The 22,837-nt window shown below is 34.2% G+C and overlaps 1 protein-coding gene across 14 annotated transcripts in view; it reads right to left on the bottom strand.

The window, feature by feature from the left end:
- Window positions 1–280: 280 nt before the first annotated feature.
- The window catches only part of EPB41 (erythrocyte membrane protein band 4.1), a 98,276-nt gene continuing 75,719 nt past the window's right edge, over window positions 281–22,837 (bottom strand). For 12 of the 14 annotated variants that reach the window (XM_083369057.1, XM_083369066.1, XM_083369067.1 and 9 more), the window contains 6 exons: window positions 11,141–11,605; window positions 9,945–10,073; window positions 8,510–8,611; window positions 7,399–7,479; window positions 6,918–7,028; window positions 281–4,833 (listed from right to left, as the gene is read on the bottom strand). In XM_083369057.1, coding sequence (XP_083225183.1) covers window positions 6,933–7,028; window positions 7,399–7,479; window positions 8,510–8,611; window positions 9,945–10,073; window positions 11,141–11,605 — 873 coding nt within the window. In that variant the 3' untranslated portion in view covers window positions 281–4,833; window positions 6,918–6,932. The remainder of the gene's footprint in view (window positions 4,834–6,917; window positions 7,029–7,398; window positions 7,480–8,509; window positions 8,612–9,944; window positions 10,074–11,140; window positions 11,606–22,837) is intronic. The other 2 variants (XM_083369058.1, XM_083369059.1) reach the window with 1 other exon arrangement.

Below are 22,837 nucleotides of genomic sequence, written 5' to 3'. Positions count from 1 at the left end.
TGGCCCTGGGCATGCTACAATGGTCATAAGTGTGAAAAATGGTCACAAGTCATTTCAGTGCAATTGCAACTTTAAATGGGGGGGGAGGGTTGGTTGGTTATCAAGTAGTACAATCCGTGAAAAGGTTGAAAAGCCCTGCTTTAATAAATGACAAGAGCATCATTTTTTTACCTGAAAATTTATTGAAAAATGCAATACAAGATTGAACACATATCTAAATGCTACATCTAATTTTCCTTTAACTACAAAAGTTCAAAATAACAACTACATAAACTATAAAGATTTGCTAATTGTTTATTCCGTTCCTATTTTTTTTAAAAAAGAATGAACTATTCTATACAATTGTCTTTAAAAAATTTACAAAGCTCCTTCATATCTGCAGTGAAATAGTGTGATTTAATGTGTAAAAAAGAGAACCAACCCATTAGAATACATTTTTTTAAAAAACTGCCCCTTATTATGAAAATGGAAAAAAATCACAGTTTATGAATCCCCAACACCCTCTTGAGTCCCCAAAGTTAATTTGTATTTTAATAGTTGGCAAATGAAAACCTATTTTTTTCCCTTCTAATTTGACCAATTTGGATACTGCTGCTCTTCCTTCTGTACACACATTCATAGATAAATAGCTTCCATTTACTATACAGTTAAGATAGTTTCTAGATAATCTCATAAATGGGGAAGGAAATAACTGGGAGCATAGTCATTTCATCATTATAAATAAATAGACTATATTTTATTTACTGCTCCAGTAATGGCAGTGCTGGTCCCCAGAAAATGAGAATGCTAGAAGCAGGTTTATTTTGGGATCTGTTAAGGTGATGATGGCAGCTCTGAGATTGTGAGTACAAACAGCCTACAAATGCTTTTCCTTCTCAAACCATGAAAATCCCTATTGTCAATGGTAGACAGTTCAAAGTGTCTGCTATGGAAACTTAAATTAGCTTGGCAAATGCATTTTAAAAGGATTTATTGGCTCCTTTTTTATTTCTCCAGCATGCTTGGCTATACAAAATAAAATATTGCTCACTTGTGGGATATAAGTAGCCAGGAGGAAACAAACTCACAACTCTTGTTCAGTTACAAAGGCTGCCAGCAAGAGGGCCAATATTTAAGCTCAGATGGTAAACAGAAACCCCCTTCGCAGCAAACACTGTGGATCCACATTGTATGCAGGAAGGAATTTCAGAAAAGAAAATAATCACTATGTGGCAGCAGCCCCAGGATTCCTAAGAGGTTTAAGAAGACGCTTAAACATTTTCAGCCTTTGCTGCTATGAAGTTTAGCTTTACAGTTTATGGACAATGGGAAATAAAAGCTGGCAGGAGTTGTTGCACAGTTAGACTGCCAGTCAAAGGAAGGCGTGTATATGCATATTGTTAAGTTTTTTTTTAATGTTTCATTACAATAATCAGAAGCAGAGTAACATTAACATGAAAACAGCACACTCATTTAGGTATATCAGGGATATCCAACCTTGGCAACTTTAAGACTTGTGGACTTCAGCTCCTAGAATTCCCCAGCCACAAGTCTTAAAGTTGCCACCCCTGGTGTATATCATGTAAATCAACTTAATCTGCAAAAATGTAAAGTTTTTCTTGCTTTATAATGCTTTTATCTTCAGGCATACTCAAAGGAAGGTGGGGATCTTAGATCTGGCCATGAGTAGGAAAGCAGAACTTTTATTAAACTCCTGAGTTCAAGTTGCCTTGCTAATAAATATATAGAAACAAAAATAAAAAAGAAAATTTGAATAACCCTTTTCTTTGGGATATGTCTTGTTGCCCAGTTGCAACTCATCTTTTTATCTGATAGAATAGTTTTTCATCTTTTCCACTCACGTGTCCTGTGATTTTGAGCATTTCTTGAAACTAACATATTTCTAAGTAATTTCTAGGAAAACATAATCCTAAATATTTACACAAACTGCTAAATGAACATTGCTTTGCTTCTGACTATTGTAAAAAGAGGCAAGAAATCACACAATGCAGATATATACTATCCCACCTTGGACTTCCTTACTGCAGTCTAATGCAACACTTACTCAGATTTCATTACATACTTTTAGTAAATAAGCTAAAAATCCGAAAAAGAAAAGTTGGGTGTCATCTATCGCACAACACAAAAATGGTGAATCAATGAAATTAATCTTGTTGCATGAATGAAAATGGAGGTCAAAAGTTAAGGCGGTAGAAAATGGGAGGGCAACAGATGGAAAGGCCAGGAAGAGGTGCAATCTGACATGCATTCCCCTTGTTATGCAGAGGCAATATCTTTTAATGAGGGATTTACATTCCATGCAAGAGTCAGCTAAACAGAGCAGAACATCATTGGCTAGCTATCCATAGTGTATAAAAATCATGCTCAGTTACAGCTGGCGAAAGGGCAAAACTTGTCCTTAGAAACCCTACGGAATACAAGCTTTGTGAGTAATAGAATTCTTTCAAAACTGCTTTATACTTTTGAATAAAACATCAGTAAAAGCAGAAATATTAATATTTTGCACCAAAGTATACCAATTACTTGTCTACCACAATAAATAGCTAATTCTGTAATAAACACATTAAGCGCCCAGAGTTTATTCTAGTTCAGTGTTATATTGTTAGGAAACTTACTTATTCTACTGCTTTCACAATTACTTTCATTAATACTATTACAACGCAATCTTGTTTATTTCCCGGCTGGGGGGGGAGAGAATCTGTTTCCAGATGGGCTTCCCTCTGGCATCAATCAGCATTCATTGGAAACATGATGTAATGTCCAGAGCATAGTAAAGCAAAATTGATCAAACAGCATTCCATCTCAAAACACTTTCAAAATGTTACAAACACTTCATTTTCAATGTAAAATTAGGGTTTCAAGCTCAAATGGGATGTTTTGTATTCAAAATGTTTCACATAGCACTATCTTTAAATCTTCCAGTCCTAAAATACTCTTTAATCAAAATCCACTCTTTAATCAAAATCCACTCACATCTGAGGAGGAAAGGAACATGCAATATGACAAGTAGCATTATGCCAAATAGTAAATGAAAGCTTTTATTTACGGAAATTGAGTTCTTCTAAGAAAAAGGTAGAGCTGTTTCTTGTTGTTATCTTTACAGAGCCTTCACATATTTTAGGAAAAAAGAACTATCCAACTAGGTAATGGCCTATTTTTGAAATTTACGGGAATTTCAAATTGGAGTCCAATCACTGAACATGCAAATTGCAATACTCATAGAAAAGTGAAGTATTTTTTTTAAAAAAGAGTAGTCCTATCTGTGTATTATCTTTTTTAAAAAAAACAAACAACCACCTCCCACTGACCCCTTTCATAAATTACTTGTTGCTCTTTCTCTGAACATATTCCTTAGGTAAGGGGTAGGCAACCTCGGCGCTTTTATGACTCATGGACTTCAACTCCCAGAATTCCTGAGTCAGCTGCCTACCCCTGCCTTAGGTAGTAGTAATAGGGGGCTGAGGACAGCAACCAATGCTGAATTCTACGCTTTCATTCTAATGTTAATAGTGAAAAAGTGCAACAACCTCTGTTCATGATTTCTTGTTTGTTTGTTTGTTTTTGAGGGAAAGCAAGTTCTTTTATAAGGAATTCTAAAAGATCTAAAGGAAACAAGGGAGAGAGATACCACACCAGTGCACTGTGGTTAGGGCTGCCCCCAAGATTCTCTGATGGAAATTCATATATTCCCTCTCCAGATAACTTTTCACTGAGGAAACAGGTCCCTATTCTGACTGATAGCCTTCAATACCATCTTCATGAAAGGAATGCCATATTGTCTTTAACAACTATATGGAATTATATTCCTTATCCGGATATATTGCCAGAGCTCTAAGTTTAGCTTTTGTTTAAAAGGTATGATTTTAAATCTTTGCCTCTTGCCCCCCTCTGCACAAAAAAATAAAACAAAAAACAAAACAAAACCCTCCACCCAAACCTACAAATGACTATGGGGGAGGAAAAACAACAACATGATAAATCATAGCCTAACTTAATTGTGTTCAGGGTCTTAGTCTCATAGCTTAGTGGGGCTAAACAGCAGATAGAATTACAAGGAACACCTACTAAGGACTGTAAAGCAAAACAAAGGTGGAGGGAGAGAAAAGAGCAGATGAGAGTTGAATGCCTTACCACAATTCATTTAAAAGCTCTACAATTCACAGTATAAAAAGCAATTTCCATTGTCCCTGAACCTAGGCAACTACTGAATTACTTTTATAAACACCACAACCTCTGGATATGTTCAAGCAGCTAAAGACAGACATATCCACAAAAGCGAAGGAAATCCACAGGCAAAGTATGCTCTGGTTAGGATACTCTGGACATTTTATAGATCAGTCAATCAAATTAAAGTTTTGCATACAGTGATTTTTCTGACAAGAGGGGCTACTTCTAAATTACTGATATGCCACTTAACTTATTCAAAAGGTAGGAGAGATTGCAAGCTACTTGAGGAACAGAAAGGTGAACAGCATCACACTTAAAGGCAACATTTTTTGATAAGCCCTGTGTACTCTTTTTGACATCATAATACAGATTCAGAAAATGGCATAGGAAAAGGAAATGAAAAAAAAATCATTTTTTTTAAAAAGCACATCAGCACATGTAAAATATGGCAAATTGTCGGTCACAATATTAAAAACAATGAAAAGGGACATATAGTATTAAAGAGAATCCCAAGTAAACATCAAAAAGCACAACTTCCTAACAATAAATGATAAAATGTGTAATTGAGAATAAATCTGGCAAGTTTGAGGTCATGGTGTTCGAAAGTTTCTTTGTAGTTCTGCTGGTAGATCTTGGGTGGCCTTCAAAGAATGAAACAGGCATCACCTAGGAAGATACAAATTCCTTAATGAAAATGGACACACATTTAGTATTTTACAAAAATGTTTGTGAACTCCTGATATTCTGTAAATGGGCATCAGTTATATATCAATTATATAATATTTTCAAATAATCAATATTCATCTTCACTGGAAAGTTTAAGCTTTTTATAGCAAAATTACAAAAATGCAAAAGCATACAATGCATAACCAAAAAGCCTAAACTACCATAATAAGATATCATTGGTTCAGTTTATTAATAATAAGGCTTAGCTGGCAGTACAAGCCATCAAGGGAAGGCCAGGACAAATAAGCAAGTCTTCAACAATAGAAAGACCATTCCATATTATGGGCAACATAATATGTGATTGCTGAATGAAAGTGAGAAAGCCGTGACATAGTAGGAAAGACATTTTCTATGAAAAGCTAAATCTATGAGCCATAGTGGCCAGTGGGTAGAAGGCAGTATTGTAGGCTAACCCTGCCCACTGCCAAGAGTTCAATCCTGACCAGCTCAGGGTTGACTTGGCCTTCCATCCTTCCGAGATCGGTAAAATGAGAACCCAGATTGTTGGGGGCAATATGCTAACACTGTAAACCGCTCAGATACGGCTGTAAAGTGTAAGTCCTACTATAGCTATGTGAAATAAATATTTGACAAAAGGTATCCATAATGATCAATCATTAAAAAAATAAAATACATAAAATCCACGTGCCTGAAGGTAGCCTCCAAGGATTTTTGGTTTCTATTACATAAATGGAGGCTTTTTGTCAAGATGTTTGCTCAGAAATGGCAACCTTGTCTGTTGCAATGCATACTCAAAATCCAGAAAACTTTGTTTTTTCCCCAAAAACTAGGTTTCCTAAATTGACCATAGGATAATTCTTCCATGGATAACATACAATAGTTTTAAAACCTAAATATATAAATCAGAACATGATGCTTTGTCAATACATGGAGTTAAGAATGCTTCTAAACATAAGTGCCCAGTTTTGTTCACTTGTGCATGAAACAATTCTCAGGCTTTAAATGCTGGCAAGATAGCTCACTCAAAAAGTGGTGCCTTGTTGAGAAACATTAGCACTGATCAAAAGGAAACAGGAGAGAAAATACTCCAAGCTATTGAAAAAAAAACCCTATTCTGGTCCTTATGTACAACTAAATCACCATCAAACAAGATGTCAGGTGAAACAAATCTGTAGCATAAATAATCCATAAGAAACATATAGACAATTTCTTAAATTAAATGGTGCGCTGAGGTTTCATTCCCAAGTTGCACATTATCTGAGCACTGCACCAGGAAGAACATGAATAATTAATATATTCTTAGCTTTATCAGAGGATACTTCTCTACAAGTTTCCGATAACTTGCAATGGATGGCCACAATGATTGAGAGGTCTACTGCAGAGCTGAACAACTCAAGCGACTGTTAATGTCTTTTTATTATCTTGAATAGGTCACTCCAGTTGCCCTTTCTTAAAGTACACATTAAAAAATAATGATATGAAAAATTAGGAGTTTATTAGACCTATATAAAAAAAAATAGGAAGAAGGTAAAAAGGTCATTGCTGAAGTTGAAACTTGGCCCCCCTTTAGCATGCTCAGCACTGCTTCTAATGGCAATATTGGCAGCACCCAATTCTTTTCAAGTAGTTTACTATAGGTTTCTCTCAGCCATTTGGTAGTGAATGGACTGCTTATAATAGTGCAGGAACAAGACCTGGCAGGCAGCAAGAAATAACATATGACATGATACTTGCAAGTTTTATGTTCTGCAGACCCAACCTATTTAATCTTAAACACTCATTGCTACCACTTTTAAACATTAGTGGAAGAAGGGTATTTATGATATGATTCACAGACTCAGAAACAGGCTACTATTATAAACATTCTCACTTCTATTATGGCTGGATTCTGCCCCTAATATATGTATATTTTAGCAGCAGTTTTTGCCTGTAAAGGTTTACTATAATGGGTTAAACTTGAGATATTAAGAATAGGAAGCATATTTAAGACTCCTAGTAACAATCTTCATTTATGACTAAAGCTTTAATACTTTATGATGAAGTAGTGCTAAAAGGAAACTTACCTGGTAATAAACTATTTATTCTGCAATCTCAGTCTCTTGATGAACAACGACCTTGGTTACAGACATATCTGGATGTTGCTCTTTAGCTTCTTTGATGGCCTGAACTAAAACCTGAAGAGCAACAATATAAAGAACACATTATTTCTGTGCTGCCTCAACTTAATTTGTAGGGATTGCCCCCCACACACACAATCTGTGATTTTACAATCAGCATGATCAAGCTTAACACTTGAGGAAAATTATGTTAGTGTTATCAAAGCAATATTTTATCAAAGTGTTTTTATATTTCATTTTAACTGTATATTTGTTTGTGAATGGTATCTTGTTATCTGTTCTCACCTAGAAAAACATTTGAACTGAGTTTAAAAGACTTTCATTACTTCAAAAACAACTTCAGAATCTGAATTTAAAGTTACTCTCCTATTGTTAAAAAAATCCTGTTCCATTATCAATAATCACAACAGTCACTACAGTCTCTTACTTGATCATGATCAATGTCTGTATCTCCTGTGATGACAATTCGTTTTTCAATTCGTGTTTCTGAAATTCCACCTTTTACGGTCTGTCATAAGAAGACAAATATTAACATTTTATAATTAAAAATGATAAAACTTACAGAAATTTTAACTATTTTTAAAAGAGAAATGTAATCAGTTTATTAAATAGGAATGCATGTGCGGGGGAACCTTTACCTTTACCTTTAAATAAAAATCTAGTTCATAGGTAGCACTACTATAAACTTGTATCATCTTTTGAATTTTTCTTCTCAATTATTTTATCATTTTCAATTTTTTTTTGAAAATTTATAATGGTGAACCAAATGTCTCATTCTTGCAAATCACAGGAAAGTTGCTTTATAGAATATAAAATTAGATTATAAAGGGTAGAAAATGATTTTAAAAGTGAAGTTACTATAACATTCTTTTTTAATATGTCTGGAAATAGAAAGTATTTAGTCAGAACTCAACTAAGTTCAAACTAAACTAAAAAAATGCTTCTAAGAAAAATTGCAATAACCTTCAAATTTATCAAGTTTCTCTGTGATTTCTGACACTGGCTAAGCAGGTTTTCCCAACTTCACCATAAATGCCAGTGTTTCAAGTATCAACACAGGTTGGTTCTTTGCATGCAACAAAACTTTCAAGAGAGCATTTGTAACTCAGAGTAAGTCATACCTTTTGGTTTTTAGTTTATTGTTTTTTGCTCACTTTATATTCATTAACTGTAATCAAAAGCTGTAAATCTAAAGGATAACTTGAGCCCACTGCAATTTTCTAACTACTAATGTAGCCAGGGAAGGAACTTTATGTAGCCAAGGCAGCAAGATCCTTCTCTTGAAAACAATATTATTTCATTTCCTTTCTCTTACACATGATTTCTAACAACCACAATTTTCATCAAAACGCAGGCTTTTCCAATCTGCAACAACACTGCCTTATAACAAAATGGTGCTTCTGTGTTCTGTTCATTCTACTGCTCAATCCTATGTGGATTACTAAGACACAGAAAATGAAACTTATGTATCTAATTTTTTGACATGATTGCAGCTTGTCAATGAGACTTAATACTTGTTTAGTTAGTACTGGTTTTACCTTCGTTATCTGTGTGGTTGTAGTGCTGCTGGTAGTCTCTGAAGTGATAGTCTGAGCAGTAAGGAGAACTCCAGGATCTAAATCCCCACTGCTGTCATCAATCTAAGGCAGAAGTACATCAAAGTATAAATGACTTCCTGGCCCTACAGTGAGTAACTCATTTGGCAGGAAACAAGATATTCACAAAAAAGTAGCAAACTGAAAAACTGCTTATAAATGAAAAAGAGATAACATTATTAATCAACTACTGCATACGGTAGGACACTAACAACAAAATTCTGGATCAGTCAAGACCCATATCAATTTAATCCAGCCCACCCAGTACACAGTTAGATGCCAATAGGAAGTTTACAAACAGGAACTTCGTACAATGGCATCTTCTCAAGGATATGTTATTAAAAGCTGCTCAGCTCCCTGTGGTAATAAATGTAGCAATTATTAGATTCCATTCCTGTCTATACAATGAAAACAATGTACTGTTTTTTTTCAAACCAGTAACAAATTTCCTTTTGTTGAATGTATACATAGTTTCCTGTCTAAAGGAGAACAGTTTGCCAAAGCATCCACTTACATATTTAGGTTGAGAGCACAGATTTACCAAGCATATTTGCCTCAGGCAAAAATAAAAAAAATGGAAAGCACTTTGCAGCCACAAAACTAATAAGAAAATGGTTTCCCCTTAAGTCTATCTTTGTGTAGATTTTTGAAAAAAGCTTCCCACACGTCCTTCTGGTACCATTCAACAACATGCAAGCTACCTTAGTGAGAATATACATGGGAAATTTCTACTTAAGAGTACAAACTACCCAAGATGACAGATATCTTTTTCTTAGTCAGGGGCCATTGCTTATGTTTCCAGGATCCACAGCAGTTGTCCACAAATGATTCTGGAGAGCAATATACTCATAAATCTCCTTCATCACAGTGTAAGCCAGCTCAGCTCTCAGCAGAGACTTGCCTAATTCTCCTAGTTCAGGCACCACACTCAAAAACTTTTTTCAGGAAACTTATAGCCACAAAGTGGCCTCATCAGGCATGGAAGCAGAGCTGTTTTAGGGTTCTGGAGAAAGCGTTTGTAAATGTGGTACACCCTTTTAGATCTTATGTTATCATTTTCATCTGTTTCCCACTTCAAAAGGTTGGAAGACCGTATTCTCAGTTTTTCAGCAATCATGGCCAGAATGAGCTCTATGGACCACAGTGGGGGACCGCATGCAATTCTGTTTCAGAAAAACATGACTTTCTCTGATAAGAATAATGGTATCTCTCACAGCAATTGTCACAAGTGGAATTCCCTGCAGGAAACAAACCATCCCATTGAAATAAAATGTTTAAAGTCTTTTAGATAAGAACTACGAATGAAACTTCTTGGATTTTCTAGCAATCGTATGAAATATTACAATAACATCATACCGTTAGAAGTGAAGCAGCCTACCTGTGCAGCTTCGTAAGTTATAGTCTTGGTCTCTGTATGGACAATAGGAACGTCTTTAGTTGGAATTTCACTTTTCACAGTATTAGACACATCAGAGATGGTAACGGTCTGAGTTTTCACAAGGGGGGGCTACAAAATAGTTTCAAAGTAAAGTACAGTTAGTCACCTTATATCAGTATTATTAATAGAATTCCAACGTTCAACTTATAGATGTGTCATGAACATTACAAATGTTATGTTGTTTGCACTCATTTGCAGAATTGTGAAAATTACAATGAAATGTAATGATTCCACATGATTTTTAAACATCTGATTGGCCAAATAATGGAAATAGATTCATTTCATTATTCATATTAATGTTTAATGACAGATGTCTACGTATATACTACCATATATGTGCTGTACCATGTAGGAAGAATATCAGGAGTTTTGACGTGCCACAATATTTATTTATTTATTCAGAAACTAGTTGAATTTAAATTGAACGTAGGAAACCTACAGAGAGTGCATAGGCAACACCTGCAGTTTGAAATGTGACGTCCACCAGTTTATATCAAATCACTGCCAAATCAACATTTATGGATATTCAAGTATTAAGAGTAACAGGAAAAGAAAAACCAGCCACCACCTGATAATTAACTCAAAGAGAACAATGTTAGTAAGAGGACCACATGCCCATCATATCCCTTTGCATACCCAAAGTATCACCTTATTATCAGATTACATATTTAGGTATTTTAGCAGATGGGATTAATAAGGAACACTGAAGCAGGCAAGCAAAAAAACCCCTATAAGCTGGAGGAAAGTGGTATTTCCAAATCTGTTGATTCCAGACCTTATGAGTTGTTTTGTTATTGTCATAATGAATAAAACATCAGTACTAATAATTAGTACTTAGTTTTTCTGATATATAAAACATCCTTAGCTTTTTGTATTTCCCTTTCTTTGCACAAATCAAGAAAAATTTGTTTAGTTAAGACATGTCTATTTCAGATAAGGATGAAGAAGGGAGTAATAATTTATATAGACAGTATGAAATTAAATAACTGGTTAGCTTTGGGAAATTACTCCAGGACATCAAAACGTAATCCTTCTTCATGGATATGTAAAGCTATGCTTGCTCCAGTGTTTGCAAAGTGACTGAGAAAATGTAGCACAGGCGTTTGCAAAAGATATTCTGTGTTCACATTTACTACCTGGAAACAGCGAATGAGAGCAGGAAATTCATGATCAACATTTGGATTGTAATATGCTCCATTTAGCTTTCTAAGTGGCTCGCAGATACATTTTGTTTCTTCAACACAAGCTTCCTCCTCTTGCTCATGGAGGTACAATGGAGGTGAAACAGGGATTACAGATATTTCCACCTCAGCCTGTTTAGAATCCTCAGCTTCCTTTTCCATATTTGAGTAAAATCCCTTTTCACACCTTAGTTCTTCCTTGCTCTCAAGAAGAGCAGTGGCACCCTCCTCTTTCTGCTCCTTGCTGCTTATTGAAAAGGAGTCTGATTCATGAATTTGTGTAGACTCCAGTGTGGTTGACATTTGGCTCTCACTAAAGCCTACTGAATGCTTTGAGACCTCCCATTCAAAGTGAGAGGTAATATTTTTCCCCTCTGTCACATCCTCTGCATCCTCTTTGAAGGGACAGTCACGCACACTCTAAAAAGAAATGAATACACAAAAAAAGCCAGAAAGAATTAGGAATAGAATGCACTTCATCTAGAAACAGTGCAAATTCTAGAATGAGACTTAGTATAGCCCGTGTACACTACTAGCAATAGCTAAAGATGAATATTTCAAGTGCCTTCTAAAAGGCTATATTATAGCCACTTGGACAGGCAATAACAGTAGCGCACAGTCCAGATCAAGTAGTTGTCCTGGTCTAGCTCCAAATCTGAAGTGGGCAAAGCTACTGCAGCTTTCTCTGTAATAACAACTACACTTTCAATAAACTAAGGATCGTTGGGCCAATCAACCAGTTTCCTGCCAGCAGGAGAATGTTGCTACTTTTGAAGAAGCTGGATGTTCAGAGATCATGGCAACAGACACAATCTGCTATTTGCCATCTTAAAGTGGAGTAAGTCTGGGGAAGGAGGGTGTTAGCTTTGGCTGCCCTACCCATATTATTTCTGAATACCCACTCTCTCCTTCCTGTCCTAAACTGCTATAAGGTGCACTGGGAAAATATACACAACACATTACCCTCACTGCTTACATATAAAACACAGATCTATCATACTGAAAGCTCAAGTTTTGAAAACATAAGCACATAAATAATGCTTTCACATTGCTGAATAGGATCCTTAAACACACTTTTCAATTTCTTATAACTTAAAAATAACATTGTCCATCCTGAAGTTATAGGTCTTTGATATTTCAAAGAGAAATGAGGAAATTTCTAAACTATTCCTTTGGAAACAACAGATTTTTATGACATATAAGCTGGATTTCTCATACATAAAACTAGGAGCCATCTTAATTGCTAAAGCTCTCAACAAAGCACAAGTTAAGAGTACTGACTCTTTTATAAGAATGATCCAAATGATATAATGACAAGAAAATCCCAGGCATCAAGAGATGATCAGAAGCTACCTCATTATTTATATATTTGCAATGATGTTGCTTGCCTGAAATTATCTGACTGCAAACTTTTGCATGCTATTTTCAACTTTTATTGTAAAATAAGTAACAGCATTGGGTAAACAAAGAAATCCAATCAGCCTAATAGAAAGCAAGGGTTTCTTATCTCTAGCATCAGAACCAAGCCAGAGAATTTCACCAAGGATGATGCTATACTGTCTTCTGTCGTGCACATATTATAAAGTTCTCAACAAGATCATTATAAATCTCAGCAAGCCCTTATATTACAACTTGAGAAAAGAAATAGTAATAGAAAAAAAGACAAGGATGAAAACATGCTCAAGGTTAGAAATAGTATAGAAAATTTGCCTGGTCCAATCACCCACAGAATAAGATTAAATATTTTTAATAGGATAAGATGTATGGGCAAAGCCAGAAATTCATAAACCCAGTAATAAATGAAACTCATTTACAAATCTAACTTTTCATATTAAGTGAAAAGCCACAGGCAATTAATGGAATTCATATTTGTAATGAATGTGATTTTGCTGCAAGGGATGGAATCTTATTTTTAAAAAAACCATTATAAAAAGCTTGTCAAATATCCAAAGACTGAGAAATATTCTACAACAAAGTAAAATTTTGTACAATTTTGACTGGAAATGACAAGAAATCACTAATTTTGTGTAAATGATTATGCAATAACAGATTATGAACATTTTCTAAAAATTTGCCTTATTCAATGAGGGAAAATGACAGCCAATCAAATAAGGGAAAAATACTTCAACAGTCACTTAGGTATTTGACTAAATTAAGGTGGTGAACTCTACGCTGGCTAAAGAGATCAAACAGTACATGCAACATTTTGTTTTCAAAAATCTTTTTGCTTCTGTCAAATAGTAGTGTATGTATAGAGACTATTGATAACAGCAGTTGTATCTGATAAGACAAAATATTCAAATAGTGGAGCTGTTTGGATGAGACAAACAGCAAGACTGAATGCTAAATGTGAACTCATACTTGTACATGTGAACATAGTAACTATTGGTGATTCTTAGCAAAGGTGTCTGGTCCTATCCATCATGGTAGCAAAATGATGAATAAAGATTATGATGGCATGATGCAAGCTTTGCCCTTCTGTATTTGTGTCATGATATCACACTCAAATATACAGAAAGTATATTATAACACAGATAATATCTGTCCCTACCCCCCCCCCCAAATCAGAATATGACCCCTGGTAAGTAATCTGAGCTAAGTATTTTAATCTATAGTCTGCCATTTCTGCTTTTTTTAGCTATAGAAGCAAACCTAAAATATGGCAGTAATTTAAACACTCTTTTCTGATTAGAGATGACAGAGCCTCAGATTAAAGAAATGATCAACATTAAGCAACTCAATGATGGCACCTTATTATCAACATGTATTAGAAGGGATGAATCAACAGTTGTGAACTGGCATGTTTAAACATTAATTTTATGCTAAACCTGTTATCTGAATCTTCTTATTCCATGAACTGTACATCATCTAGGTTTTAGTATCTTGGGGTGTTTTTTTTTTAAAAAAAACACCCTACATTATTGGGTAAAAAACCTGTTTACCAAACAGTAATCTTGATAATTTGATAAAAAGCAGACAACATACTATCCTGGGTTCTCCACTGAAATATGACCTTTTACTTGTATTGCAACATTTAGTTCTGATGACTTCTTCCACTTCTTTTGGCACATAGACAGACATATTGTGCCAGAGGGAAAAGCTTATGTCAGTGTTTTGGGGGATATGTTCCAAACTCAGCTTTATTGGTTGTGTATCTGATGCACGCTACTGCCTTGGCATTTTTCATATTTTCATCAGGGCTAGTTATTGCCTATAATTTTTTGCAACTCATTATGAGAAGTATTAATTTGAATCAGAAACTTTTTCTCAAGATTCTTGACACTTTAAGAATATTTTATTTATTGATTTGTATCTTGCCTTTATTATTTTTACAAATAACTTCAGGCAGCGAATATATCCAACCCTTGATGAAAAGTTGTATGGTACACTGACTGTAATATTTCAATCAGCCAGAAATCAGACTTGTCCTTGACAGACTTTAAATGCAGGACACAAACATTTTAACTATACTAGAAATAGTTTCTCAAGTTCAAAGAATACTCTACCATAACTATAATTTTGACTGGGAATGCTATTTATAAAGCAAGCACACTCACTTTCAAAACGTAATAGCTATAGAAATTTAGCCACATGCAAATTAATTGAGGGATGGACACATACCATTTGATAGGATGAATCTGTTCTTGTTATGTAGCTTTTGGGGAAATGTCCTGTCTTTTTATATTTACAGTAAACAGATTTGTTACATCAGGAATTGCCAGTCTTCCCTTTGTATTAACCCCTGCTACTCAATACTCTTTCCCACATTCCATAAGGAGTTCTATTGTGGTTTTCAGAAAAGTCTGAAAATGTTCCTTTAAGTGTGTAATTCAATGGAATTAACGATAAATTTAATGGGAAAGAGACTTCTGTATTTCATGATAGGAGCTCTACTCTGATATTCAAAGAGATCATACAAAACTATGTTCAACACTGGAGGTTTCGAAAAAGAGACTAGATAATCATTTGTTTGAAATGGTACAGGTATCCTGCTTGAGCAGGGCTAGAGGACCTCCAAGGCCCCTTCCAACGCTGTTATTCTATTAGTGTAAGACTTAATCTGGACATTTCTATTCATATTTTGTATTTTAATTATTTGTATTTCATATTACTGTTTTTTTTAAAAAAATCTCATTTAAGAAAGACTACTACAACATTGATTAAAATGACCTGCTCCTGACACAGCTCTAATAGGCAGTTTATTAGGTGAAGATCATCAATATGCCTGCAGATTGTCCTTCTTGCCACCAACTAATCTGATTTTAATTCTTTAATAAGACTATTTAAAAATAGCAAAAAAACAACACCCTAGCATGCTGGAAAGCAAGTGCCAGCTCAAGCATTACGCGTAATTCCCATAATGCCTCTGAACCCCACATATATCCCAGAGGCATTCTTGGAAAATATAAATAATGGAGGGTTGCACCCTGTTATTTTTGGGAAGCCCTCTTTACAATATAAAGGAAGCTGAGATAAAAAGAACACCTTAAGAGGCCAGCTGTATGAAGGACATAAGTCTTCTCTTAAGTCTACTAGTACAAATGAATCTGTACTGAATGCTTAAGAACCAATTGGTAAGTACAGTCATAATTATGGTCTCAAAATTCAAGTGTCTCACTTGAATTTCTTTTTGCTAAAGAAAATATGCAATGAAATTGTGGATTGCTTTTAGTGTATCTTTGAACATCAGAACCACCTAACAGGTGACTCAAGATAACTCCTATATTAACTTGCAAAAGTTACAAATTTCCCCTCAAAAGCTTCTACTAATTTGTTAATAGCTCCATTGTTGACACTGCCGTGAATGGAGACAGCAATTCTTGATAGGTTTTTGGATCAGGCAGAGGATCTATATTAAAATATCATTCAAATAAAAAAAGAAGGAGATAAACTAATACATAGTGTAAGCAATCAGGGATAATCCCCTTAAAATTATTTTGTTTTTCAATAATCTTCTGTAAGAATTTTCCTTAACAAGTGGATATTATGGGTATTTCAAGCAATGTATCAATAATATTAGATTATCCCCATACTGAAAATATGTACAGAAGCAGCTATATTGAAAATGTTTAAAATGCACAATTGGTAACATACTACACTCACCAGCAAGAATTTCCAGAGACCAACTAGTGAAAGATAATACATTTCAAAAGGATCAATAAACTTTAAAAAGCAGCATTATGAAGCACAAAGATAACATTCCAAATTTAACTTGTTTTCATTTGTATCATTCTTACAGTATACTTCAAAAGTTTGAAAAAAGCAATAGGCTACCATTAATTTATAAGTGCAAACTAGATGGATATTAAAACTTGAATTACTCAATAATAAATTGAGTATTATGCTTCTGTCTTTTCAAAATAATCAGGGATAAACAAAAGATAATTCTAATGAAACCTTAAAATGAATATTAGAAGTTTGGTTGTGTGAATCAAAACCATTCTTCTCGATATTTTGTGTTTTTATTGCAATGAAGATTTTTTAGCGATAATGATAAATGATTATTTCCACTACTTTTGAAGTTATCAACCCTTTCCTTATTACTACATACTTACATCGCTCTCTAAAATCTTAGATAGAGCCTAGGTTTTCCCTTTCAAGATTAGCTACTGACTGATAATTAAGTAAAAGGATTGTCCTGAGTTATTACTGAATAACAATCCATACATATAAATAAGATACAGAAAACAGAAAAGAACCCTTGGTATAATTGCCCGCTCAATCACTAAATGCAGGTTGATCCAAACCTATGCATTAGCCATTCTCTTGCTGTATGATCTATTTTTGCCTAATGTGGGCTTTTTTTAAAAAAAATGCATGTACTTAATTCAATGTTTTATAAATAATCAAGAACTGAACCAAGTAATTTATGGTTGGAACTCACCCAAATATCTTCTCAGCCTTGCCATAGTTCATAAAGTAGTAAGAGGGAAAAACATTGTCACCCTGAACTCACCAAATGTCCTTATATAACCTAACATAAAAGTTTGTGGTGTCCATTTTATTTATTTATCCAATTTATATGGCTGCCCATCTCACAAAAAGTGACTTGGGGTAGTGTACAACAATTAATTGACTTGTTCATGAAGATGCTTTTATATTCTACTTTCAGAAAAAAATTGGTAATTTAGGAATATTTTGACGGGAGCTCTTCTGGTGGTATATCAGGATAAATAAAAACATCCAAAAGTAAAACATCAAAAATGACACACACAAACACGCACACTTGAAAAACAGAGATTAGCAGTAATGTATCACTAATTATTCTTAAACCTATAAAAATTAGAAGAGCTACAAGTATAATGAAATTCCATTCCATAGCTACATCTGCAAGAAGATCCATTATATGATTACTACCCATCTCATCTAATCAGATTTGCTCATATTTATGTGGGTGAAAGTGATCCTTAAAACAACTAAGCCCCAAAGTATGGAAGGCAGAATTCAAACTTCTGTTCAGAAATAGATTTAAAAACAGTGCAACTGCACATATTCTATGGGTCCCAATGTGTTACAATTCAAGAACTCTGGTGCAACTGAAGAGTCCCAAGTAGTCTAGCCTTAAGATTACTGATCATTATACACATGGTCATTGATACTATGTAAGCATCCAAAGACAGAGATGGATCTAGCACCACATGCTAGCTATAAATGCAATCCTTTATGAGTCAAATGTGAATCCATGCAGAGAAAGATAAAGGTTAAAAGTTAAACCTTCTTTCAATGACTCATTGATGGTAGGTGGTTTATCTTACATGGTTTGTATATTGCAAATACTGCTTCACCTCTTTGACTATGACTGATGGCCTTCACTCCAATATCTAGGTCAGAGGTCCCCAACCTTTTGGGCACCAGGGACCGGTTCCATGGAGAAAGGTTTTTCCATAGACCGTAAAGTGTGTGGTTTTGTGTGCTGCCTGCATCCTGTGGATGGGGCTTTGCTTGTTTGTGTGGACCGGTTGCTGGCATGCCACGGCCTGGTACCAGTCCATGGTCCAGGGGTTGGGGACCCCTGTCTTAGGTGATGTGGGAGACAAAACAGAGCTATACAGAAAAATACAGGAAAGTTCTATAAGCAATATAATAACATCACTATCAGAAAATAACAGTATATAGAGAAATACAGCTATCTAAGCAGTGGCTCAAATCCACATCTTTAAAAGACAATCATGGCCCATGGTATTGAAAGCAGGTAAGATATCCAGAAATCAGTGGACCTATGCTTTTCCCCCAGGATGAATATTAATCTATATAGACATGACTGCATAATTGAAAGAATTTTAAATTTCAAAACTGTCAAAAAGATAAAGACCTCATATGTACCTTGCACTTGCACATACAACACAACTATACATAATTCTAAGTAATAAACATTTTAAAGATTAATTTTAAAATATCACATTATTTAAACTTCACTCATATTAAAACTTTGTTCAGTAATTTGTCACACTCCTTCTTTCTAGATTCAAGTTTATAACTGCTTAGGCTGAATACTGTAATTCTGCCCTCAAAAAATTTGGAAAGCTGTCCTCAATTTATTCTAGGAGTATAAAATCCATTCATCTATGTTTGCATAATGCAGTAATGAAGAGTCAAAATCAGAACTTTATATTTTAAAATTATACCAATAAATTGGATATCAAATAACTATCTTTACATCTGAATGTTTCAAACTTTAAGCAACATGCAAAGATTTAAATGAACAGAGTATATAGTTAGACGTCAAAACCTCTACCTAAAATAATGCTCAGTTAAGTGTTAACATAACTGCAAATAGTATAAGGAACATCATGCATCAAACAGTACACACACATTTAGAACATACTAGTTTCATACAGACAGGTGTTGCAGGAAAAACAAAACAATTTAGTACATATTCTGTAAAAAAAGAAAAGCACATAAAAATTTAGAAAAAAATTAAAATAATGATAAGAGAGCAATTGAAATTATAGCTTACTATTTCAATGTTATTGGCTCTCTACCATTCTAACCCAATCTCAACAGCAACTAGAAGTTACAATTTTTCATTTAAATAAAATCATACAGAGAAGATACATGATTCACAAATATGCATCTAGGAATACATAGGCAGACACAGAAAGAATATGCTACCCTTACAATTAATGTGAGGCAACATATGCTGCAAGTCCACTTTATCCTTGCCCAGAAATAAATCATAATTCACCCGACTACATTATATTGATGCACAAAATCACATTTCCCAAAGAAATTGCTTTAAGACAAGAGGTGTGAAAAGTGTTTTAATAGCAAGATGTAAAATCTATTTTATAATACCAAGGGAATTAAATCATGTTGGTTTATAATTAAACATTATTCTGTTTAATTTTAAATGGAAGCTGTATATAGAATCCATTATGAAACACGTTGGAAATAGACCCAACTTTAAAAATGTCTATAACAGGTATTCTCAGGTATACTGAAGGAATTTTTTTCCAATGATTACTGCTTTTACCCCCCTCTACAAACTCCTGTGGTCAACATCCAACTTTAACAGCAAGCCTATACTAATACATGCAGACATGAAGAGTCTTGAACATGAGAGAAGCCATCCAAGCAAGTACATCATTGACACAATCTGATTTTTAGGGATTGCACAATGTTAAAATTTGTCAGAATGGAATTTGCCTGATGTTCCCTGTTGTCTCTTACAAATACAAATACAGTCAAGAATAAAATAGAAAGAGTAAGACAGAAGCTTTAGCCAGAAGTCGAAGGATGCAGAGTTTTGTTGATATTTCATACAAGCCCGTGTGTTCCTTAATCACAGAAAAACCAGCCACCACATAGTCATTGCAAAGATCACCAAAAAGGACATCAGAAAAGGAAAGCGTGGAAAAGAAAAAATGTTAGTATACAGGTGACATGTTTTGAGTGTTTTCTGCTCCTCAGGAACTGGAATAGAAATTCTGGCCTGGATTTCTTCAGTTGCTCGATGGGGTAAACTTCCCTCAGGAACTTTCTCTTGCTTTTTAATATAATCTTCATCCTGCACTAACAGAGGGTGTTCCTGTGTCTGCTTTCATGGTAGGAGATCAAGAAAGACAGAGAGATGAACAAAATGACTGATGGAAAATGCTCAAAAGATACTTGGGGATATGCAAGGACAAATTATAGAAATTGTCAGAATGACAGCAAAATATGTTTTGTACCAGTTATGCAACTAACTCCTCTGTTAATCTTAAAAAGTGGAAACCAAATTCCACAGAGAAATTAGCTGCTTTCTGACCGACTAAACAAATTTTGAATTACTAATAGAACAGTGTGCAGAAACTCACACTAAATCAACTTTATCCATGGGTTAAATACATCTTTGAGTGTTAAGGTATAGAATTACGTATGTAATAATAATACTGTTGCTTTACAAACAGAACTGATATCATACAAAATATTAGTTGTGACTTTCTATGCTATACTGAAATTCAAAATTGTACTGTTTGTTAGATCTGATATTTCAACTATAGCACAAACTTCATTGTTTGAATACTGAAGAAAGTATTGTCATGGAAGATACCATAATGTTTACCTCCATGTTACACTGTGATTAAGGTGCAAATTATTCAGTTTCCTAAAAACAAAGACAATGCAATGTACATTTCTAATAGTAAGATTACAAAGAACAAAATTTTATTCTTTTTTTATTTGTATATAACATCAGCATGTAAACTATTTAAATATGAATAGTATTTTGCAGTATTATATGAAAACTGAGCATAAGCTGGAGCATTCTGAAGTTGCTTTTCTTTTTCCATGTATGACAAATGAAAGTTGCTATCTAGGACAGGAAAAATTTGGCTCTAAGCTCTCTCAGCTGATTCAGTCTTCTTTGATCAATCTGATATTTGGGGACAGAGTCTTTGCACACCCCTAAGTAATGGAGATCAGGGAAAAAGTAGCTGGAAGACTGGGCAGCAAAATGAAATGATAAAGTATGCAAGAGTAACATGAAAATTAAAAGAACATGAAAAGAGAGGAAGACAACATAAAAAGAACAGGGTAGAGTTACACTTTCATAATTTTTCTCTCTCAAACTTTACGGCAACATCTTCATGCAACTTTGTCAACCAGCCATGCGCTGAAAGAAGCAATTGAAAAGCTGCAAAAGCTTGCAGCACTGCAAATCCACTTAAAATGTTAGATCAGAAGGCTGTGAGAGATGGCATTACTGAAAAGGCAGCCCAAACAATGCTACAGCTGCTGTTGAGGGTTTGGGATTGCCAGTACCAATGCAGTAACAAAAATCTGCTTTGGAAGCATGTATTAAAACAGCAGCTTTACCTCTGGCCCAGCGACCTGTCTCTCACAGGGCTGAAATGTGGCTTTCTTGACCTGGACATGTACAAAGTATGGAAAATTCAGTTGTATTTCTAATAAATAGACAAATAAACCAGAACTAAATCCTAGTTTATAGACTATTAAGATTACAAAGGTTAAATTAAAAAATGAAAATTCCTATGACCAATAATCATAATGTATCTTCTGTTTAAGAAAGCAAGTTAAGACACTTGGAGATTTCTGTGTATTAAAATTAATTATAATGAAAAGTCCACTAATACTTATTATCTGAAATATTGATGATCTGAGAAATGTAATTCTTCTGAAATGCCCTAAAATTACAGTAACTTTCATATAAGAAAATATACATTATTCTCGTTCCATGTTTATATAATCAGAACAAAATTTTATATAGTCAACTTTATAGCATTCTTTAGCAATCTTACTCTGATCAGAGCTTCAGGAGCTAATCATGAAAAGGTCTTCCATGCTGTTTTGATTGTTACTAACAATAATTAAACAATTGCTACTTCTATCTTCCAACAAAAAGGCAATCAGCTGCAAAATCAAACCCTTTTCCTCTCAATTTCTTCATTCCCATACCTTTAATAATTTAGGATATTTTAAAGCAAGTCAACAAAACAATGCTAGATGGTTTAAAGGTAAAATAGTGATTACTGCATTGAATCTACATTTAAATTAAGCACAAATTATTATTACATCTATAATGACTGGAGAAAAATTCACATATTTATATAACAGCTATTTTTTATAAGAGTTCTCATGCACATTATTATGGCACAGGCAGAAAACTATTATTAAATTCACCTCTTTTTCACCCAGCAAAACACAGCTCATGTTGAAAAGCTAAATCCATCAGGAAATCCCAAGGTTGTCAAATATATTAGGTTTACAAAAAAATCCCAAAAGGCGGCAATAGCCTATGACTTTCATTTTGTTTCCAAAAGAAGTATATGTGTATATATGATGTATTTATTAATACACTGCCAATCAGAAGTTCAAAGCAATGCTATGTTCCAAGTTCAGAGCATAGAAATACCATAACAAATAGTTATCTGTATTTTTAATGAATATTTATTCAGGTTTAATCCAACATATCTACAATTACACTGCAGAGTGTAATGCCAAGTTCAGTAATTATTGTAAAAATGCAAAAATATACTCTAATACTTTCAACAATACAGAATTACTACTCCAATTTTACAGTGATGAACTAAATGCCCTCTACTGACAATAAATGATAACTGAGACATAACACTACATACATAACTAGCACATATGCAAACTGTCTAGTACCAAAAGTATTTAGTATGTATGTATGTATCCATCTACCCTTCT

This window comes from Vipera ursinii, assembly GCF_947247035.1.
Source record: "Vipera ursinii genome assembly, chromosome: 9".
Taxonomy (NCBI): Eukaryota; Metazoa; Chordata; class Lepidosauria; order Squamata; family Viperidae; genus Vipera; species Vipera ursinii.
This window is presented reverse-complemented; position numbering and strand designations above follow the sequence as displayed.